Source organism: Tiliqua scincoides, chromosome 6 (genome assembly GCF_035046505.1).
Source record: "Tiliqua scincoides isolate rTilSci1 chromosome 6, rTilSci1.hap2, whole genome shotgun sequence".
Classification (NCBI taxonomy): domain Eukaryota; kingdom Metazoa; phylum Chordata; class Lepidosauria; order Squamata; family Scincidae; genus Tiliqua; species Tiliqua scincoides.
In genome coordinates, this window is record NC_089826.1 from 40,353,109 (window position 1) to 40,375,940 (window position 22,832).

The 22,832-nt window shown below is 41.9% G+C and overlaps 1 protein-coding gene across 4 annotated transcripts in view; it reads left to right on the forward strand.

Moving 5' to 3' along the window:
- The window catches only part of GAB1 (GRB2 associated binding protein 1), a 91,572-nt gene that overhangs the window by 62,409 nt on the left and 6,331 nt on the right, over positions 1-22,832 (forward strand). Inside the window, exons 3-8 of one of the 4 annotated variants that reach the window (XM_066632020.1) lie at positions 5,839-6,052; positions 6,669-6,743; positions 8,305-8,906; positions 11,538-11,623; positions 13,098-13,404; positions 20,528-20,617. In XM_066632020.1, coding sequence (XP_066488117.1) covers positions 5,839-6,052; positions 6,669-6,743; positions 8,305-8,906; positions 11,538-11,623; positions 13,098-13,404; positions 20,528-20,617 — 1,374 coding nt within the window. The remainder of the gene's footprint in view (positions 1-5,838; positions 6,053-6,668; positions 6,744-8,304; positions 8,907-11,537; positions 11,624-13,097; positions 13,405-20,527; positions 20,618-22,832) is intronic. The other 3 variants (XM_066632022.1, XM_066632021.1, XM_066632023.1) reach the window with 3 other exon arrangements.

A 22,832-nucleotide genomic window follows, 5' to 3' on the forward strand; every position in this document is an offset into this window, starting at 1 on the left:
TGTGAGCCCTTTTGGGTCAGGGAGCCATTAGTTGTTTGTTTGATTTTCTCAGTAAACCACTTTGTGAACTTTCTGTTGAAAAGTGGTATATAAATACTGTTAATAATTAATAATAATAGTAAAGAATAAATCTTGCCTATCTGCTGCTCCTTTGTAGGTTAACTTTCTTAACTAGGATCTATAGGTGGTATCCATCTGGGAAAGTTAACTCCCCACTATCAGTGAGCCGAGGCCCCTATGAGAAACTTTATTGGGTGGCAGTCAGGAGCAGGCAGCAGCAATGCACCATCTTTTCTTACTGTGGTGCTATTTGACAATTTCCAGATGCCACAGCCTGCAACACAGTGTTGAGGGACAGGACATCTGGGAATTATGAAAGGGAATACGCTGCTGCTTCCCCACAATTATCCAGTAACCATCTCCATGGGGTCCAGCGATACCAAGTGGTGGTAGGGAACAGTGGTAACAGTAGATCCTCACTGCCTCAAAAGTTGATTGGGCCTCCAGCATGTACCCCACCAGACCCAACCTGTGGAGCCACTCTTGGAAAAAGTGCAGAGAGAAAGAGAGAGAACTAAACCGTCCAGCTGAGAGAGAACTGTCCAGCTGAGCTCTTTTGTGTGGTCCATAGCCTTTTACATCTGGCCCCCCTACTAGTGGGGAGGAATACACGGAGGCTCGCTGTAACAAGTTCGCAAAACATTTTGCAGAAAAGGTCGATCAGATTCGGCATGACTTGGACGCCGCTGTGGGCATGTCTAGTGATGTCCCCGGGGCACCTGTCTATTCTGCTATTTGGGATTCTTTCCAGCTTGTAGAGCCTGAGGATGTGGACAGGATTCTCTGGAGTGTGAGACCTGCTGCTTGCCCGCTCGACCCATGCCCAGCATGGTTAATTAGGGCTGCCCGGGAAGGGCTAGCCGAGTGGACGGGGAGGGTGGTGAACTCATCTCTGAGGGAGGGGGTGCTCCCGCCTGCCTTGAAGCAGGCGATAGTTCTCCCCCTCCTGAAGAAGCCCTCCCTGGATCCCACTAATTTAAATAACTTTCAGCCGGTCTCAAATATCCCATTCCTGGGCAAGGTGATTGAGCGGGTGGTGGCATCCCAGCTTCAGAGGGTACTGGAGGAAACGGATTATCTGGACCCATTCCAATCTGGCTTCAGGCCAGGTTTCGGGACGGAGACTGCCTTGGTCGCCTTGGTGGATGACCTTCGCTGAGGGATGGACAGGGGGAGTGCGACCCTGTTAGTCCTGCTTGACCTCTCGGCGGCTTTCGACACCATCGACCATGGTGTCCTTCTGGGCCGTCTGGCCGGGTTGGGGCTTGGAGGCACTGTTTTGAAGTGGTTCCGCTCCTTCCTGGCTGACAGATCCCAGAAGACAGTACTGGGGGATGCCTGTTCGGCACCCCGACCTCTTAGGTTTGGGGTGCCACAGGGTTCCATCTTATCCCCCATGCTTTTTAACATCTACATGAAGCTGCTGGGAGAGGTCATCCGGGGGTTTGGAGTGGGTTGCCATCAGTATGCTGATGACACCCAGCTTTATCTCCTTTCCCCCGATTCTGAGGAGGTGGTTGAGGTCCTGGATTGCTGTCTGGAGGCGGTTAGGGGCTGGATGTGGGTGAACAAGCTGAAATTAAATCCGGATAAGACAGAGGTGCTCTTGGTTCGGAAATCCACAGCTCAGGTGCTGGACTATCGTCCTGCTCTGAATGGGGTTGCACTCCCTCTGAAGGAGCAGGTCTGCAGCTTGGGGGTTCTCCTGGATCCACAGCTGCTCCTGGAGTCCCAGGTGGCGGCGGTGGCCAGGGGAGCCTTTGCTCAGCTTCGACTGATTCACCAGCTGTGACTGTACCTGAGCTGCGCAGACCTGGCCACAGTAACCCATGCCCTAGTGACATCTAGATTAGATTATTGCAATGCGCTGTACGTGGGGCTGCCTTTGAAGACGGTCCGGAAATTACAACTAGTACAGAATGCGGCTGCTCGTGTGGTTGCTGGGGCACGTTGGTTTGACTCTGTCGAGCTGTTGCTCCAGTGGCTACACTGGCTGCCAGTTCTGTTCTGGGTCCAATTCAAGGTGCTAGTTTTGACTTTTAAAGCCCTTTACGGCTCGGGGCCGGGGTATTTGAGGGATCGCCTCCTTCCCTACAATCCTGCCTGTGCTCTTAGATCATCTGGGGAGGGCCCTTTTGACTGTGCCGCCACTAAGAGATGTGAGACGGGCGGCGGCCAGGAAGAGGGCCTTCTTGGTGGTGGCCCCCGAACTGTGGAATACCCTCCCCTTAGAACTGAGAACTGCTCCCTCGTTGCTAACGTTTCGGCGTGGACTGAAGACCTTTTTATTTCAAAAAGCTTTTAATTATTGACAGGCTGGCTGGCGTTCTTGCTTTTTATATGAAAATCCACGGGGTTTGTTTGTTTGTTTTTAGATTTTTTAATTATTGTAAATTGTTTTTAATGATTGTTTTTAATGTTGTATTTTTAAAGTGTTGTGAGCCGCCTTGTGTGCCCGTTGGGCAAAAAGGCGGGGTATAAATTAATAAAATAATAAATAATAATAATAAACAGAATCTCCAAGTCCAGAGAGTATGCTGCTGAATCCCAGGTGCTGGGATGAAGTAGCAAAACAGAGCTCTGGCTTTCACGTCCTGCTATTTATTTCTAAAACTTTCTGAATAGCTTCTTCATCCCCACTCAAAAGGAGCTTAAGTTCTTTATAGGTCCTCCAAACATGGGGGGGGGGGGAATTATGTAAAACATTTTAACACATTACAGTGCTAGCAAGATGCAATCTATAATCCATATGATATCTTAATTTTTATACAAGATACCATCAGCACAGCACCTTGTATTTCTTAAATTCCCACATTTAAAGACAGCTTCAGTCAACAGATTGGGAGGGTTCACCCACATGCTTCCACTGCTCATCTTCCCACTGTTTGAATTGGAAAGGAAGAGGGGGACATAGCAGAAGGGGAGGTATTGAGGAGAGACCTGGGCTAGAGTGCTATCACTCTAACTGACCACTCTAGCTGATCATTCTCCTCTCCCTTGCTCTCTGCTTCCTGTTAACATTTGATCTAGTCTCTTCAAGAGTTCAAGCTGCCCTCAGTGTCATGCTATAAACTTACATGCTTATAACGTGTTGTGAAAGAAAGAAAGAATTAGCCATAGTAAGCATCGAAGGGTGAAATCCTAACCCACTTTCCAGCACTGATGTAAGGGCAATGCAGCTCCGAGGTAAGGGAACAAGCATTCCCTTACTTTGAGGAAGCCTCCATGATTGCCACCCAACTGTAGGATGAAGCAGACATCTCATTGGCACTTCTATGCCAAGTGCTGGAAAGTTGGTTAGGATTTGGGCCTAAATAACATAAATGGGTGCAGGATGGCCATAAGGGCCATGGAAATAGTGTTTCCACATACCTGCAGTTTCTGTATCGGGGGGGCTGGAGCGGATGTAGTAAAAGGAGATGGTAGAGGCACTTTTCAAGTGGTGCTTCTCTTATGTTGAGCAAGGGAAGAGTTACTGTCCCTTTCAGTTCAGTGTAGTGTTTTTTCTAGTGGCTGTTTGCTGGTGTTACTTCTGCATCATTTTAGGTTGTGAGCCCTTTTGGGACAGGGAGCCGTTTAATTTTTTTGATTTTTGTCAATAAACTGCTTTGTGAATGTTTTTGTTGAAAAGTGGCATATAAATATTCTTAATAATAATAATAACCAGAAATCTTTTGGCGTTAATCACAGATGAAATCAGAGAAACTCTTATAGGTAGCATGTCTTTGATATTTCTTCCAGACCTTGACAATTCCAAATCTTACTATATTTGAATTCATATACATATGCATTCATTTGTATATATATTTCTGTATCTATATTTTCTATAGTATCTGAACTTTCAAAGGCGTAGTCCATCCCCACACCTAATCCTAACTAAACTGCTAGTGCCAATACAACCCTGAGGTAAGGGAACAAACATTCCCTTACCCTCAGGTGTCCTGTGGCTGTTCCCCCACCACAGAATGTAGGCTCCCTATTGGCATATCTGCATTGGTGCTGGAAAGTTAGTTAAGACTGGGCTGCCAGTTGTTTAATACCCCATTATTTACCGTGGTTCTCATCCTCCTCCCAGCAGGAGGACATTTCTATTCAACTAGCAACATTAACATTTTTGGTATATAAAGGATCTAATCCTCTTTTATTTCTTGGTTGATGTCAAGTAGTAAGCCAATACTAGGTAGCTTCTTTTTTCAAATAAATCAGTGTTATAACATTTGAATTTTCGTTCATTAATGTTTGGGGAATGCACAGAGCCAATGACAAAAAGAGAGAGAAAATGTTCATGAAATCTTAATACAATATTCTACCAAACCATGACAGATTAAATGTATCCCATTTTCGAAAGTTTTGTTTTCTGAAATCATGGCTCCGCATTTTACAAAGTTATGCAATTTGGTAGATAAAAGAACACTCAAGTATCTGATGATGTTACCACTCCACTGCATCTGACAATGTATCTTTTATCATTTTCATTGGGTAGGCCGAGCACTTAATGTCCATTCTTATTACATCTATAGGTTTTCTTCCTGATATCAATCTGAAGCAGAGCCACACTGTTCGCTTTGCTACAGATGTCCAGTGTGACTCATTTCTAAACATGAATTTCAGAGCTACACAATTCCTTTTGTTGGCGGCTGATTCATCCCTTTCCATAGCCTCTCATCATTTGCTGTGTAGTAGGAACTCTTGTGAACGGGTGTGAATCCTGACTTTGGTTGAAGTTGGATTGTGGGTTATTTTGAAAGTGGATGGACATTAAAATATTGGTAATAACTAAACAAGGGGAAATAGGTGAACATTTGCTATTGCAAAGCGTTCTTTTCAAATAAGATTGCTGTGCCTGTCTGCTTGTGAAATTAAACATGCAGGTTAGCTGGCAGGCAGATTCAAAACAAGAGGAAATGTCCAGGCCCCAATCCAGAAATACAGTAGTCATGTGCTAGCTATAACTGTTGGCCCAAGATAGTGGTTGGATTTGGGTCTTTTTATCTGCACTGTGAGACAGAAGTGCATTTCCAAACCATAAGCTACAAGAGAGATCAGGATTGTGTTGGATTACTGTCTTCTGATCAGCACACACAGTTCCCAGTTCTGTGCAAGGATTGTGAGTACCTCTCCCTTGCTATATCGGGACATGTGTGTCTTTTTCTTTGTTTTGTTTTTAAACTAGTTCAGTTTTTAAATGTTTGCTTATTATAGCTGGATGAAGTGAACTGAGTAACCTAATGAACCAGGTGTTCATTGGAATGTCAGAAATGCTGTTTTTATTTGTTTGAAGGCAGCTATAGTGTTTGCATTGTAGTAACAAGAAGAGAGTTGGAAGTGCTTTGATGTGTGCAGCTTTTTATCCCTGCCTCTTCACAGTGGATAGACCAAGATTATTGTTAATATCCTTGAAAATCAAGATAAGCTTTAAGAAAACATATTGGATTCCATGATATATTTCAAATAAATAATTAAAAGGGTAAAGAGAATTCTAATGTCATGTCTATTGAATCATATTAATACGTCATATAGATGAAATAGATGTGGAGTGCAGGATCCAGCCACAAGGAAGCAGCAAGTGGACCACAAAAAGATGACCATTAGGATGTTGTCTAAAATACCAGGGACTTCAAGGATCTTGAACACTTTTAAAAATTGGAATGGTGTGATATTTGGAAATGCGTTAGAAAAATTAGCAGTGATTTTCTTTTTTTAAATTTAGGCGCAGATTTAAACAAGTTGATTGTATGAAATGGGGGTTGACTCTGCTGTATCTATTTGTGTTTGTAGATGCTGTGAAGCCACCTGGTAGTTCTCTACAGGCACCTGCTGAATTACCCTCAACTGTCAACACTTCCCTACCATCTGTACAAGCAGAACTACCCCTACCTCCTCCATATCAGCTAATTAACATCCCACCATTAGAGTCTGCCTCTAGTCAAGAAGATCCACAAGACTATCTGTTACTAATCAACTGTCAAAGCAAGAAGCCTGAACCGACAAGGTAAATGTTTAACTTTTCTTCCGCAGAAGTACTTTTGGCATCCATTTCAAAGATGGCTGCTGTTGCTGGAATGCATTCAATCTGAAAATTTTTCACAGCAGAAGCTTTCAGTGGATCTATTGACGATTCACTTGTCTTTCCCCAGCCCCTAAGCTGCAAATGAATTTAGTGTTAATTCCATTTTGCCTTTAGTGTTGACATCTAACTCTTGACATCATGGCTGTTTAAATCCATTCCAGCATGTAATTACTGTTTTTTTTCCTCCTCGCTCTTATATGTTTCAAATGAACACAGCCACAGTCCAGCAAATAGTGAAATGTGTGTAATCTCAGTTCAGTGTAGTTAAGTTCAGTGTAGTTAAGTTCCCCTAACCATCTGTGGACTGTGGTCTATACATTGGACATAACATGGCCATGATGCTGTTGAAGGCCAAACTACTCACCTGTCCGACCTTAACATACTATTTACAATTTTCATCAAAGATTTTTCATCATCATCTAATTATCTTTCTGTTAGATAGTTTGCATAGATAGTTTGCATTCTGTTAGATAGTTTGCATAAAACAATATTTTGCATTCTGATCTCTCTCAATTTTTGCCATACGTTTGTAAACCAGCTCTAACACTATCTCAGAAGAAGGGGAAGAGTACTTACTGCTGGAGGATTTTGAAAGTAAAAAGCTTCCTTTGCAGTGAGTGTAATGGGAATTGTTTGGGAAGTGTGTTGGAAAATTTATCACAGAGCTAACATATGCTTGCAAGAATTTATTTGTGTGTGTCCTGCATGTTGTGCTGTGAATTGTAACAGGCAGTGCAAATAATTACTGCTTGAAGTGCACAAATACACAAAGAAGATTGTGGCTCAAGACCTGGAGCTGGTTATTTGTAATGTTTGTGTGTGCTCCTTGTGATTTAAAAGGAATCAAAGATTGATTAACTTATTTTATATTGCTGAAGGATATAGTGCCTGACCTGCACTTTCTTTAAAATAATCTCTCTTGTAATGTTGCTTGTCCCCAGAGAAGATCAAACATTGTGTAACCTCCCCCATATGATAGGATACCCTACTGTTCATATCAGGGTGAGTTTAAATTCCAGGTCAGCTTTAGAAAATCATCTCCTTCTCTCTGTCTAGTATGTGGAGATTTTTCAATTGGTCCATTTCCCTCATTCAAAATAGAACCTCATGAAGCAAAGTGCTGCATGGAGAGGAGTTTGGAGATAATCCCAGTTCCTTGCCTTAATGGGATTTTCCCCTTTTGTAGCACTACAAAATATTGTTATTAAACTACTACTGAAATCATTGTTAGCATCGTAAATGAAATGGATAAATGCAAATCACAGTCCCTTCACAACAGAAATGCTTGACTATTCCTAAAGTGAACAAAGTGTGATGAATTGTTCATAGTGTTCTTAGTAGAAAGAATGTCTTTAATTTAAAAAAGAAAGCTTGTTAGCTTAAGACAGTGTTCTTCAGCCTCTGGGTTGTGACCTCAGTGGGTTGCAAAGCCTAATTCAGGGGGTCGTGACAACCTTTCAAAACCTGTGCAAGAGAGGGCTTGGATCCAGTCCTATACAGCATCTTCTCACTGTCTTGCCTCATAGCTCCTAAGGCCAGCCCTACTCAGGCTGCTACCTCACAGGATTGTTGTAAAAGCGCAAGAGGTAGTGAGAAATGGGGCAGGGAGTGAGCAGATTGGTTCCTTGGAGGAGGACAGTCTCACTATTTATTGAGATCTTGGCATGAAAAAGGTTAAAGACCACTGGCTTAAGACATAGTGGACACATCTCAAATGGTCTTCAGGCCTTCCGTAGCAGAAAGAGTTTTCTTAAATTTATATATTTTGGCTATTGCTCAGCATTTCAAATTTATAGAGTGGTCACCTGGGCCATCTGCAACTTCCACTTGCCCCCCTGCTTTAGCAGGACCCTCCCTGGCTTACAGTTACAGTTACAAGGCAGGGGGGCAGCTGGTACCTTGAAATGTGGAAAAAGTGTGGAAATGCAGCTCTCTGTTAAGGTAACTGCTCTTTCAGATCCCAGAATGAGAAAGAAACCTCCAGGAAGTAGTCTCTTTTTCCATTTGGTGGAAGAGCCTATTTCATAAGGTATAAAAACACAATGATTCCAGCATACTATTTAGATCTGCTATTTTGGTGGATATTCTTTCTTTGTTTTTCTTTTTGGCAAAGTATTTGTTTCTATAATAATTGGTACTTGCCAATAAATTCTTTGTTTTCATCTCTCATGTAGGTCACAGCCTGATTCAGCAAAAACTGCCTCTTCTGAAACAGACTGCAATGATAATGTGCCTTCCCATAAAACATCTGTACAATCGCTGAACAAGCATGCTGTGAATGGATTTTTTCCACAGCAAAGCGTGTATGACTCTCTACCACCAAGAGCTGCCTCGGTATCCGTAGATGGCAGCCTTTATAATTTGCCAAGGAGTTATTCACATGATGTTTTACCGAAAGCATCTCCTTCTGGGACTGATGCAGATGGAGAGCAACATGTTTTCAGTGCCCCGTCTGTGATATCTTCTCTTGATGCCCACATGAGGCATTTCTCCATTAGTTATGACATTCCCCCAACACCTGGAAGTACTTACCAAATTCCACGAACTTTTCCAGAAGGCTCATTGGCTCAAAGTTCGAAACTAGAGACTATTCCAGATATTCCTCCACCTCGGCCACCAAAACCTCATCATCCTTCGGACCGCTCCCCTGTGGAGGCCTCTAGCATCTCCCGTACCGCCTCGGATACTGACAGCAGCTACTGCATCCCTACAGGGGGCATGCCCCCATCTCGCAGCAACACTATTTCCACCGTGGATTCAAATATATTTCGTAAAGGTTGGTGTTCTCTTGCCTGGACTGTGTTTAAACTCAGACCTTTTGTCCTCACCAAAAAGTCAGATGAACAACAACAACAAAAAATCTAAGGCATTTGGATGTACTGATTTCATTGGAAATCATGGCATCTTTAGGGCAAACTACACGTGACACTGCAGCTTTCAGCAGCTGAAGCTGCCTTGACCCTTCCCCACTGCAGAACGCTCTCAGATAGGGGAGGTTTGGACTGAGGGAGAAAAGGGTGTGTTCAGGCCTTTCCTTGCTAGCTGCTTTCTCCCTGAAACTTCCCCACCTGCTACTTCTACTCATACTGCCCCTGGACCTTTTTTTGCCTTGAAAACAGTCTCTAACCTTCAGGAATAAAAGCAACTGCATGGGCCGGGGTGGGGGGGATTCAGGTCAAAGCACCTTGCAGGAGAAAAATATTGCTCTCCTTTTTCAATACACATTCGATACAGCACATCTTACCTCCTAAGGGTGCTTTGCAAAAGAGAAGGCAATTGTGTTTTGTGGACTCTTGTGACATAGGGATGATATGCTTCTCTAAGGAACAAGAGGTGAAATTCAAGTCTTAAGCTGTGGTGTACTTCCTGGTTTATTTCTTTAAAAACAAGTCTTATACCCCAAAAAGTCTTTTGGGGCTTTTTAAAAATTCAGTTCTGTTATAGGTCATGCTTCCCTATTCATAGATTCAGGACCCATGGTTTTATCTAACTGTGGTTTCTGAACCTGTGAATTTGGCTTGACCTGTACCCTCCAAACTTAACTGGACCTGTACCCTCTCAAAATCCTCACCAGAAGGCCTTCCGATCGAGTTTGGAAGGCAAAAGGGTGCTTGACTTACAGATTTGATTATCGGCAAATTTCAGCATCCACAGGGATTCTGAGAACGGAACCCTTGTGGATGCTGAGTCATGACTGTATATTCATTGACCTTGCCCAAATGGATTTTTTTTTCTTGCTTAAATCCATGTCAAGTTTGCAGAAATCAGCAGGAGTTTGGCTTGATTGAGTTGGTACTCTTATGAACTCTGTGTTGAAAAGCCTTCATCTTCTAAAGCACATCCAACTGAAGCTGGCCACTATTGGAAAGCCATGCTAGGAAATAAAAATAAGTAGTGAAGATTGCCTCTAAAATTCAAAACAAGCTGCTTAAACAGATATTGTCTTATGGCTACTTGTGGCTAATTAAAAAGCTTGAGTGTGTTCCTACTTCCCCATTTCCCTCCCTTTTTTCTTCCCTTTCTCTAGTTTACTTTTTGCATTTTTGGGACTAGATTCTTGATTTATGAAGTGCTATGTACGCCGCTGATACTTCATAAATATAATGGCATACTTGTGAGTACAACGTGACTGTGAACTTGAATACTGTTCTGGATCTTTTTGAATCAAGAAAGATTCTCATTCAAAATCTACTTGTTGCAGCTTGGGAGAATTTAAATTCTGGGTTAATATTGTAACAACTTTTGTTTTTGCACTCAGCTTGGGAAAATGGCATAAAGTTAAGAATACCAGTGGGAAATAATTTAAAAGCCAAAGACCCTGTCAGTTGGGCAAGCCAGAAAATGGCACACACAATAATAGAAAGAGATAAGAAAAATGGAGAGAAGAGTGACACAGTGGCCTGTGGTGGGGAACTGGAAGGTACAGGATGTAAATGGGTGTGTCTTATAGGGGGGATTATCTGTTCTGTCTTCACATTTTGTCCAGTAAGGTTGATGTCTTCACTAGTCAGCATGATGAGGTGACTACATTTTTGTATCACTGGACATTGAGGTGCACTAAACTTGCCTCTATGCTTTTTAAAACACTAGAGCGGGGTGTCCAAATGTTTTGGCAGGAGCGCCACATCATCTCTCTGACACTGTGTTGGAGGCTGGGGAAAAAAATCAATTCACATTTAAAATTTGAATAAATTTACGGTTAGTACTTGGATGGGAGACTGCCTGGGAATACCGGGTGCTGTAGGCTTATACCATAGTCTTTCGAGACTGAAGGTTGCCAACCAAACCAAATTTACATAAATGAATTTATTAGAGGTAGAACTTATATTAATGGATAAAGGTTTTACGATAGCTCAAGGCCTATAAAAGACATTGCGCAAAGCAAGGCTGACCTTTCCTTTGCTGTTGCTTCTGCTTCACAGATGTGAAATGGCAAGCAGTGAAGGGAGCCCTTGGCCTGCAGCTCACGCCAGACATGTTGGCCCTCGCGCTGAGATGTTGGACCAGTGAGGGCTCCAGCAAGTCTCTGGAGACTGGGGGCTCCCCGTGGGCCAGACTGGGGGTCCCTGAGGGCCTCAAGTGGCCCCTAGGCAGGGGTTTGGGCACCTCTGCACTAGAGTAGTAAAGTGTTGTCATTTCTGTTAACAATAGTCATATTAAATTGTCCTTGCTTTGATTTTTGATAAAATTTATCTCTATTTCCTCCTCATTCTTTCCTCAAAATCAGGAATCTATATTGAAAGCGTTCAACATGAAAGATCATTATATAATCCTTAGTTATTCTCAGGCAGCTAAACAAACATAGACTGAAGAAAATGGGCAGAAAGTAGTTTTTTGACTTTAACTAGTTTTGTATCATGTATTATACAATGGCGTATAAGCAGTGCTTTCTTTCCTCTTTCTTTAGATATTGGTTCTCAAGACTGCTATTTTACTCCAAGATCATTTTCAAATGACAGATCAAGTTCACTGGAAGGTTTTCATAACCACTTTGTAAGTAAGATTTGATCTCCAACATTAGCATCACAACGATGTAAAGCAGCAGCTCTCAAATTTTTTACCTCAGGACCCACTATTTAGAATGGCACTATCTGTCCGGGACCCATCAGAAGTGGCCGGAAATGACATCATCAAGCAAATTAAAATAAATAAATGTAAATAATTAAAGTAAAACAAATAAATAATGGGAGATGAGAAGGGGAAACCGGCCCTGTTCCACCAAGTGAATTATTTCTGTTGCCTGCAAACAATAACCTCAAGCCTCCCCCCCCCAAAAAAAAAATCAGTAAGATTTTTAGTCCTATCCAATGTGCAGTTCAATTTAAGTTCTTATATTTAAACCAGTTCCATGTACTTTGGGATGAAATCAGTTTTAAATTCAGTGTGTTTTTTATCTGGGTGAGATTGATCTTCAAAGTTTCTCTCTAAACAGCATTAAAACCCCAGAGTGACGAGGAGAGCAAATTAGGCTCTACTCGGGGCGGGGGTAGGGTTTGGACTATCAGGACCCACCTAGCTTTACAAGGCTAAAAAAGATCACCTTGCCTGCTGAAGCCTCTGTTTTTATCCTTTTTTAGTGGGGAAGGGGCTGCCTTCTGGAGCACTTGTTGAGCTCCACTTTATCAGATCGGGACCATTCTGGTGGCTGTGAATTCCCCTTGGCTTGACCTTCAACATCCACCAAGGCATGTTTGCTTACTTCTTGAGTGTTTTTTTGAGGGCTGTGTTCATAGGAGCGGAACCATTCTGGTGATGTTGGATTCCTCTTGGCCTGCTCTTTACAACAAACCAAGCCATGTTTGCCTAATCATGAGTAAACGTGCAATATAACTCAGTTTCATTTTCCATAGGGCTCCATGCATTTGCCTTTTCAGCTGTCAGCTTATCAGCTAAAGCTTTGCAACCCACCAACAATCAGGTCGCAACCCACAGTTTGAAAAATGCTGATGTAAAGCATTTGCGCTCATTTGTATTGTCTACAATGGAAGTAGGCCAAAGACTGTGAAATATCTTTGCACAGAATGCCTTGCTGTAATAAGTGGGCTTGTTCATTGCTTCCCATAACAGGGTGTCAGCCTGGGGGTGGAGAGGCAAATGAGTCTTCCTGGTGGTGAGTTTAGTCAGAGGATAATCTTGAGAACATAGGATGGTGCCAAGCTTCCATTGCATCACCCATCTTGCTTTAAAAGGTTTCTAAACCTGACAGTCAGTTCCAAAAGAGATGAAAGGTATGTATTCTGGCTGTTTGGGATCATGCATTACACAGGGAGTTGGTGGAATTCTATCCTGTAGTGAGAAGGGAATGTACACATGAGGCTGAGATCTGTAAAAGGGGAAAGATCCATGTGTTTTGGAGCTGATCTAATTTCTTGTTAAAAGGAGTGTTTTCTAATTCTAGGAAAATTAGAATGTTGAAATGAAATGTTGGTTAATTTATTGCTGCTTAATTTTTTCCCCTAATTTCTAGAAAAACAAAAGCCTATTGACTGTAGGAAGTGTTTCAAGTGAAGAACTGGATGAAAACTACGTTCCCATGAACCCAAACTCTCCCCCACGGCAGCATTCTCTCAGTTCTACTGAACCCATGCAAGAAATGACGAACTATGTGCCAATGACTCCAGGCACCTTTGACTTTTCATTGTTTGGAATGCAAGTCCCTCCACCAGCACACATGGGCTTTAGGTCTAGTCCAAAGACCCCTCCCAGAAGACCAGTCCCTGTTTCAGAATGTGAACCACCACCAGTGGATAGGAACCTCAAACCAGACAGGAAAGGTAAGGAGTGAGCATGCACTGCTGATTGTGATGATTGACTGAAATCTTTATGCTTTTTTTCTCCCACAGAATAAAATTGTGTTAGAAGGCAGAACAATAAGGGCATGATCTGACAATTTACACTTATCCAAAACATAAAAATTGTTGCAATATGCTAGTTTTATCCATCAGTGCAGTGGTTCTCAAACTCTGTGGGAGAGTTTGAGAGCCAGTAAGTCTTTGCAGGGGCAGGGGGAGGACGCAGCAGGGGCGGAGGGAAGGCAGCGGCGTGATCCCCAGGATCACGCTGCTCAGGGGGCTGCAGGGGCTTGGGTGCACTTACCCAAGCCTCCTGCAGCCTCCCTGGGGTGCAGGGAGCCCGGCGCGACTTCTGGCAGGGCTCCCTGCAGCAGGGAAAGTGAATCGTGATCACTCCATGATCGCTCTGGCGCAATCGCTCCACATCCACTTTCCCTGCTGCTGTGAGCCCTGCCAGAAGTCATGCCGGGCTCCCCGCACCCCAGGGAGGCTGCAGGAGGCTTGGAATGCACCCAAGCCCCTGCAGCCCCAGGCACCGCTGCCTTCTAGGCTGCCCCCACCCCTTAAGGGGGCAGAGACCAGGGCCCTCAGGCTGGGGCGTCGCGACGTCCCAGTTTGACTAGCACTGCATCAAGGGATTACATACTGCTGCCTTTTCTGATAGGCAAAACTATTGTAGTTGAATAAGAGATTGTATTATCATTCTGCCCCAGAATCCAGATCAAATAGAAAGCCTTAATATTTTGACCTTTTAAAAAAAAATTCTAGTGAAGGTGCATGTTCATACAATGTGAATCCTTGACAGCCAGGAATCTTATATTCTATTTACACTATTATTTTTACACAGCCTGCTATAAATTTTGCATTAACTTTTTAAAAAGTGGTTGAATAATATCTGTTTGATAATTATTTATATTAAAAGAATCTATAAAAGGGGCCCCCATATCCACAGATCTTGTATCTGCAGATTCACTTATCCGTGGATTGGGTCTGCTTGCACCCCAGCGCATGCACCCCTGCGCTCACCCCTTTGGAGGCAAGGGGATCTCTGCTTCTATGGCCTCCTGAGTGGCCGCTGAGCTCACCAGAGGCCAAAGATGTCCATCCCCAGCCTCTTGTCAAGCTCAGACTGAGCTCTAAAAGTAAAAAAAAATGCAACTTCCAGTTTCCCTGAGAAACCAGAAGTAATGTCTTTAATACCTTAGAAGGCCTTGGGATGCCTGGGGAGGTCCTCCAGTCTGAGCTCACCAGAGGCCTAGGATGGACGTCCCTGGCCTCTGGTGAGCTCAGAGGCCCCTCCAGGATTGCAGGACATTTGCCTGTATCCGCAGTTTCAGGTATCTGCGGGAGGGTGTTTGCAAAATGGAGCCCCTGCACATCTGTAATGCACAAATATAAAACACTCTCAGTAGATAGTGCAGATTGCTCAGTTACTATTAGTTTTAAACTAGGTATTTGCACATGTGGTTTTGGGGCAGATAGTTTGCTGTAATAGTACATTAGGTGTTATGTGCCTTCCCTTCTTATTTGAAAGCTCTATAAAGAAAGGAGAGTGCAGGGCCAACTCACTCACGAGACCAACTGAAGTGGTCACCTCAGACAGCAGATTGATGGGGTTGCCATCTCTGACCTCCACTGCTCCTTCTTCTCCTTCTGTTCCCTGGATTGGAAAAGAAAGAGGGAGACAGAGAGGGAGGAGGAAGGACAATGCAGAGCTAGATCATCAGAGACAGAGTAGTAGAGACTGGCGCATCACTGGGCAAGGGGGGGCCAGCATTTGGCATGCTCCTACAGGAGTCAGGAAGTCTTGGGCTGGCGCTGGGAGAGCACCTATCAGTTTCTGAAAGCCTGGGCAGGCTGCATAAGCAGAAGAAATGGGTCAGTGTAATGCATTGTGAATTAACTGTGTATAAATTCTGAGTCAGGTAAGGTTTTTCTTTTATTTTTCCAAATGGAATCAGTATTTGAAAGTGTTTTCTGTATATATCAAAAATAAATGTCATCACAGTTATGTTTTTGAAGACACTGTGTTTGTAGCAATTATGCTTTTTTGCTGTTCTGATCTTTCAAAGCTTGCATGTGTTGGTGATGGCACAGTGGAAAAAGCACTCCGTACAAATTGAGATTCCCCTTGGAAAGCTCTCTGCCTTCTATCAGCATATAACTGGGTGTTGTTTATCTAAATGAGAAGAACTTTGGATACATTCAGACTATAATAAAAATCTAATATTTAAATGCCATTACCTTCCATTAACTTAGTAATAAGAAATGGAAGATTATATTTGAAGTTAGAGATCAGCTGTCTCAAAGTTGTTGCTCAGAATAGGAATTCTTGCTAAGCACCATTGTGACCTTGGGAATACAGGCAACTGCCTTATACTCAGTACTGTTGATACTGACTGGCAGTGGCTCTCAAGTGTTTCAGGCAGGAATTTTATCTGTCCTACCTGGCGATATCAGGGATTGAACTTGAGATCTTCTGTATGCAAAGCAGATGCTTTGCCAAAAATAACTATAAAACCATCTCTAGCAACTGAAATATCTATCCACCAGGGTCCTTCATTTTGTAGAAGGAAAATAAATGAGTAAGGATTATATTTTTGAAATTGTTCAGCACACACACAAAATTGGCTAGAGCTCCACCGAGGAACTCTGGAGAAAAGACAGCCAGTCACCATGCCGATTGGAGACGACAAAAATGGCTTGTATTAAGATATATCGGTATGATGCTATACAAAATTATCAACGTACAAAATGTTTACATCAATAAATTACCATTTCATCTTAGACTGCAAACCTCTGCGAACTTGACTTACCTCAGTATGAATAAATATCAGATTGCACTGTTAATTCACACAGTAAGTCATATATTTAAGGACAACTGATTGTCTCATTACATTCCATGTATTTTTACCTGAATCCAATTGCGTAACACAGGTTCTGATTTCCCCTCCATTGAGGCGGTCTTTGTTTAAAAAAAAAAAAAAGACGTGCACACTCCCCCCTCCTCCATACTTCACCTAAGGAACAGTTGAGAGGAAATGCTTTTACTTTAAGAGTTGAATTTGTTTTGTGAGTTTGTCTTTGGGGTTGTGTTAAAATAAAGATTTACGGCTGTTTTTTGGTCAGTATATCTATTCTTGCTTGTGAAAGTAGCATTTCATATGTAGTGATAAATTATGATTGCCACTGTGAATTTCTTCACTTGCTTTAACTGACAGCCTTTTGATACCTTACCTAGAGACACAGAACAGACCTTTATGTGTCTCTGTTTTTGTTTAAATAAAAACACCTGTAGAATTATGTCAGTCTGTAGCAACCATTTTCAGCCACTGTGCCGTGGCACACTGGTGTGCCATGAGTGGTCCACAGGTGTGCCACCGCAATTTGGGGGAAGGTCATTTATTAGTAGGGCCGATGGGGGGACGTGAGCGCCCACTTGGCAGCATGGTGTGCCTTGTCAATTGTCAAAAACCTGATGGTGTGCTCTGACCATTTTAATGCCTTGTCAGTGTGCCATGAGATGAAAAAGGTTGAACATCGCTGGTCTATAGCTTTGAGATGGACCTGATTAATACCAAATCTAGTTTTGAGTTGTGAGGCAGAGTTACTCATGCCCTAAACTTCAACAGATTTGCTTATATCACAAAAATGGTGATATGAAGCATTTCATGATGAAATGCTTTATCAGAAAGTAGGATAAAAAAACTGTCATCTGTAACTCATGATAACAATTGATTCAGAATAAGCACATTTTTTTCCTACTTGACAGTGTTTTTGTGGCGGTCTTTTTAGCAAGACAACCACTTTTGCTAGTTGTGTGGAGTATGGTGTGCTTGGAGACATGTCTAAGTAGGGGGGCATGTGACTGGTCTGAACAAGTGAGTGTGAACCAAAGAGCATATTTAACTACCATCCTGCTTGAAACACAATAAGGTGGGAGCCAGACCTCCAAGATTTTATCAGGGGTTGCCATTTCCTCTGTTTGCTTATAGCTTACCAGTCTGTTTGCTCATTAGCATTCCACGTGTATTATATGCCTGGAGGTGGAAAAGGAACCACCCCACAGCCCGACATTGGTGCTCTGGTCTCCCCACCCTTCCATGCATTCTTTAGAACAGGGGGGATAAATTGCTTCCCAGGAAGCAATTTATTCGGCCCCCAATATAATTGGGTTCTCCCAGCTTGATAATTGGGCTCTCACATTATCTTGAAAATATGAACAAGATTTGCTCATTTTCTCTTCTGTCATTTGCAGCTAAAAATATTTTCTTAAAAATTTTCTTTAAAAAATATTTAAAGCCTTAGGTTCCAAGTACTTTTGTTCATGTTGACCTAGAAACACCTGTAGTAGGGTACACTGGGTTCCCAAGTTACAGATATCCAAGTTAGTGACATAGGAGTTACAGGCAGCTTTATCCACTGTGGTGCTTTTACACAAGCATGATAGTGATGGGCCCGCAACATAGGCTTGCCCATGTGCATATTTCATCTTCTGGACAAGCCTATAAAAATATGTTTCAGAAAGGAACTAATAGTGCATATCTTGGGGATTTAGTATATGCTGTTTCCATGACGTACAGTGCCATTTCACTTGAGTTACTTAATAAACGTTGACTGTAATTTACACTGTCCGTAAATCATTTTAAGGGAAGTGAGTATCCCTGGTGCTGGGAATGATGTTGCTATTTCTGTGTAAAAGTAGCCCATGATAAGTGGTGGGTCAACTTTCACTAATAAGGTTGTATCTATTTAATATTAATATTTCTATTCCATCCTTCAGTCCACAATGGTAGGAAGCTATGTCCTCATGGTGGTTCACAGTTCTAGATTATTATAGTTTATTTGACTGGAATGGACTCATAGTTCCCATCCACTATGAGAAAAACCAGCAGTGCTCAAATGATGGCAAAGGTAGGCCAGTTCAGTAAGAGTAAATAAGATTAGAATCATGTGTTTCCTTTGAATGATGTATGGAAGGGTACCATTCTTAAGACAGACACAAAATGGACAAAGAACTGATAACTGACCTTAACCGAGATAAAAGTGAAGAAAAAGTAATCAATTCCCCTTTGTTAGGCTGTAATCCCATACACACTGATATGAGACTAGGTCCCATTGAACAATGAGATGCATATGCTTGGACTTATAGTTCATTCATTCATTCCAAACTACATGAAACACAGAAGTTAACTGGTGTTGACCAACTGATGTAAGTCTCAGTCTGAGACCTAAGTATCAACTAGGCATCAGCACAATACATATGAAGTTCCTGAAAGCACTGTTTTTTGCAGATCTGATGGTGTTATTTCAATAAGCTGCAGTTGTTTAAAGTAATTCGCAAAACTTTTTGAAATTGTTCGAAGTACCCCAATGACAATGGGGACCACTTTGGCATGTTTTGTCCATTGTCATGTGATTTCAATGGCCTGGTCTTGGTATTTTGTCATTTTTTTAGTTCATTTTCATAGACTCTTGCATCTTCATGAACTGCAATATCAATTAGCTAGACGTTTCGATTTTCTATTACTGTTACATCCAGTGTATTATGTTCGAGGTGTCGGTCTGTTTAAATAGTAAAGTCCCACAGGATCTTGACTTGTTCATTGTCCAACACCTTCTCAACCTGATGTTGAGATAATGACCAGTGGATTAATTTTGCAACTCTTTTGTGTCTGACTTTGTAATCTGTCCACATGATTTTTCTACATTCACATATCAGATGAGACATCATCATTATTATTATCATCTTTTGAATCATAATGACCCACAAGGCATCTAACAACATAATAAAACAATACATAATTCAATAGCAATAAAACAAAACCAATTTCATTGAAAATTTCATTACGATAGATTAGTACTGATGAAGAGACATGCAGTCTTATAGCCAAAGGTTTGGTTGTGAAAACCTCTTGGGCAAAAGGAACATTTAGGGCCCAATCCTATCTAAAGTTCCAGTGCTGATGCAGCTGTGCCATTGGGGGCACGCGCTGCATCCTGCAGTGGGGGGGAGTAAGTCATGGAGGCTTTCCAAGGCAAGGGAATATTTGTTCCCTTACCTTTGGGCTGCATCAGCGCTGGAAAGTTGAATAGGATTGGGCCCTATGTGCTTCAGTCATAAAGATTATGCTCTGTGAACAGTGCTGTATCTTAGATCCGTTTTTAATTTCAGTACTCTGTAGCTTCATTAATATTCACTTAAAGATGAATGTCACAGTTATGCTTGTTCTGAAACAGTGTGTAGGCAGGCAAGTTTTTTGCATAATAAAAAAAAACACCCTGCTTTTGACTATTTGTTCAGTTACTAAAACAGGCAACTAGTCCTCGGATCTCAAGCAGTTGCACCTGAGTATCTATTTGTAGTGGTGTCATTATGTTGTTGTGACACCAGCATTAAGCTATGTTCAGTGGAGTAACTGGAGGGGGTGCAAAGCGCTAGAGTGGGAGCCTCACCGCAGTGTGCAAGAGACCCCTCCCCCACATTCACCTCTGTTTTGCTCCCCCACGTGGAATGGCTCCAAGGGGAGGGGCCACTTGCACAATGTGGCGAGGCTTCCTGCAAAATCTAGTGCTTTGCACCCCCTCTAGCTACGTCACTGGCTATGTTTGGTGTTGTGCTGGCACCCACATTGGCATGATCCAACTTTTCACAGAAAGTGGCGGCCCATTACTTGCTTATTAGCATTGCTACTTAATGTAGTTTAGTATTGCAGAGTTGAAACCCTTGAAAGCCATCATTATGGACTGAAAACATGTTTAAAATTTCACTGGTAGGCCTCAGCACCCAGTTGGGTCATCAGTGCAGCATTCCATTTGTAACTATAATGACCTAGACAGCTTTAAGAAATAAAATCTCATTTGTTGATGGCATTTGTCATATCCCATCTATGTTTCTTCAGGCCAGTTTCCTGCATGCCTTCTGAGTTGTGGCACTTATGGCCTAGCATGAGCTTTCGCCACACTGCAGAATTCTTTCCACCTTTTGCTTGCTTTTGCTGCTCAATCTCACCTTTCTGCAAGGGGCTCAGCAACTTATTTATAGGATTCCATTTATTTTCAACTTTAAAAAAAAAAAATCATCACTCTTCTTTTTACTACTTAGGTCAGAGCCCTAAAATTTTAAGACCTAAGCCACATGGTTTAGAGAGAACAGATTCACAAACGATAGGTGACTTTACCACGAGAAGAAAGGGTATGTACTTCAGCACTGCTGCATGTTTGGTGGGGTGCTGTGTGGAAATGTTTTTTTTCTTTTCCTTCCTAAAGTGAAACTCTCATAAAAAATTGTCATTTCTACTCTATATCACCTTGGTTCATGAATATGTTAACGTGTTAACCACAGTATTTTCTGCTTGGGAAAAGCCTCCTTAGCACAAAAATACTTGCTGGATTGTGGTCAAGTCTGCTGTTAGCACCTCTTCTTTCTCAAAATAGTTGCATAATGGTTTGCATTCAGAGGTATTTTACCTACCTGTAAGTGATTTCTAACTAACGTTTTCTGATATGTCATGCTTGAAGATGTGGGCAGTTGGTCTTATATTGTTAAGATGCAGCAAGAAAGCCAGATCTTCAAAGGCATGTTTTGCTATTACAGTATCGTTTTTTGATATTGCAAAATGCATTAAAAACTTTGAGATGTTAGACCAGTGTGGATGATATCTCTGAACCAACCCCACCCACATGTGATGTGGGATGTGAACAAAGCACATCCTTCTCCCTTTCCTAGTGCCCTCTTCCAGTTTTAATAGTTATGTCATTCGCTTTAACGTTGCAACGAGATTGTGTCTTAGGGTTTTGATTGACTCCCCCACCCCACCCCCACATGATTATTAAAACTGGAAGGGCACACTGGGATGGGAAGCCCCTGTTCACATCCCACATTGCAAATGGGTGGGGTTGCTTCAGAAGCACCATGACCCGCCATGATGGACAGCAATTTTTAGAAGAAGTAGCATGTTAACGCTGCCAATTCACAGCATTTAGCTGGATTTCAGTGGTATTTGGCTAAAGCATTTCTTTAACTCCTGTTAAACATCTGCAGTTGTTAAACATGGCTAGCATCAACCTGTAGATTGTTTTCAGATTACTTTGAAAACGCAGACAACCTTTTGAACACCTTTGTGGATCTAAATTGGGAAAGGCCAGTATTATAGTTCCTCAGGCTCTTGTACTCTCCCTTCCCTCTCTTGTGTGCTAGAGGAGGAAATTGAAACCTAGCTGTCATGGTTTTGAACAAGCTGCACTTTCCCATTGTATCTAAACTCAGGAAACTGTAATTGGGGATGTCACACTACCATCAACAGAGATGATGTTATTAATTTCACTTCATAGAAATGAAAATAGTCAAAGGATATTTACCATTTCAGTGTACTTCATTTATGTTAAAAAACCATGAAGTATATTCACACTGATACAGTTGAACCAATTTAAGGCTTGTTAGTAACATTTAAGTGCTTCAGAGTAATTTCATTTACTTTATTCTGTCACCTAAGCACCTTTACATTAGTGTCAATAATTTAAAAGGCATTTAAATAGACATCCTTGGAAGATTTGTCATGCTAGACTTCTTTGAAGACCAGATAATCCTGAGGCAGTGAAAACTTTTGGAGTGACACATCTCCTGAGACTGCCATGTTTGGGCATTTACAAAACTCTCCCTTTATCTACATTGGCAATCTTTTAAATATTGAAAGCATTTTCTGAAAAATGCTTAAGAAACCCCATGTAAAAGTAACTGCTGTATGTGACCAACTAAAGGCCCACTCTTATCCAACTTTCCAGCACTGATGCAGCCATGCCAATGGCTGCCACAGAGGCCTCTTTGAGGTAAAGGAATGTTTGTTCTCTTACCTCCATTGCAGCTGCATTGATGCTGGAAAATTGGATAGAATGGGCCCTTAGTTCTTAAGGCTGTAATCCAATACAGGCTTACCTCTGAGTAAGACCTACTTAACACAATGGAGCTTACTTCTGAGTAATGCATATGATTGCACCTAAGTCTGACCTTTGTGTATATAAGCCAGCTAACCTTGAAGTTGAGCTGTCACCAGTCACTGCGTGGTAGTTATCAAAAGTTTTTTGTTTTAATTCAAGGCGATGTCAGGAGACAGCCATTTGCTTCAAGTTTACATTTTAAAATAGCAATTATGCAATTCATTTTAATGCAGACTGTTAAGAGATTTTCCTAAATCTAAACATGTAGTACTGAGACACCATTAGGGTTTTAATGATGTTATGCTATTGTTAGGTTAGTTAATTACAACTCTGATTACCATGTGCTTGATAGTCACTCTGAAATTAAGGTATAATTTGAAGTTATTTTTAGTGAAGAGATATTTTCCTACTCTGTAGATCTAACTCAAGAATCCTATAATGTGGTGAAAAGCGGTTTTCCTTCCTCAGAAAAA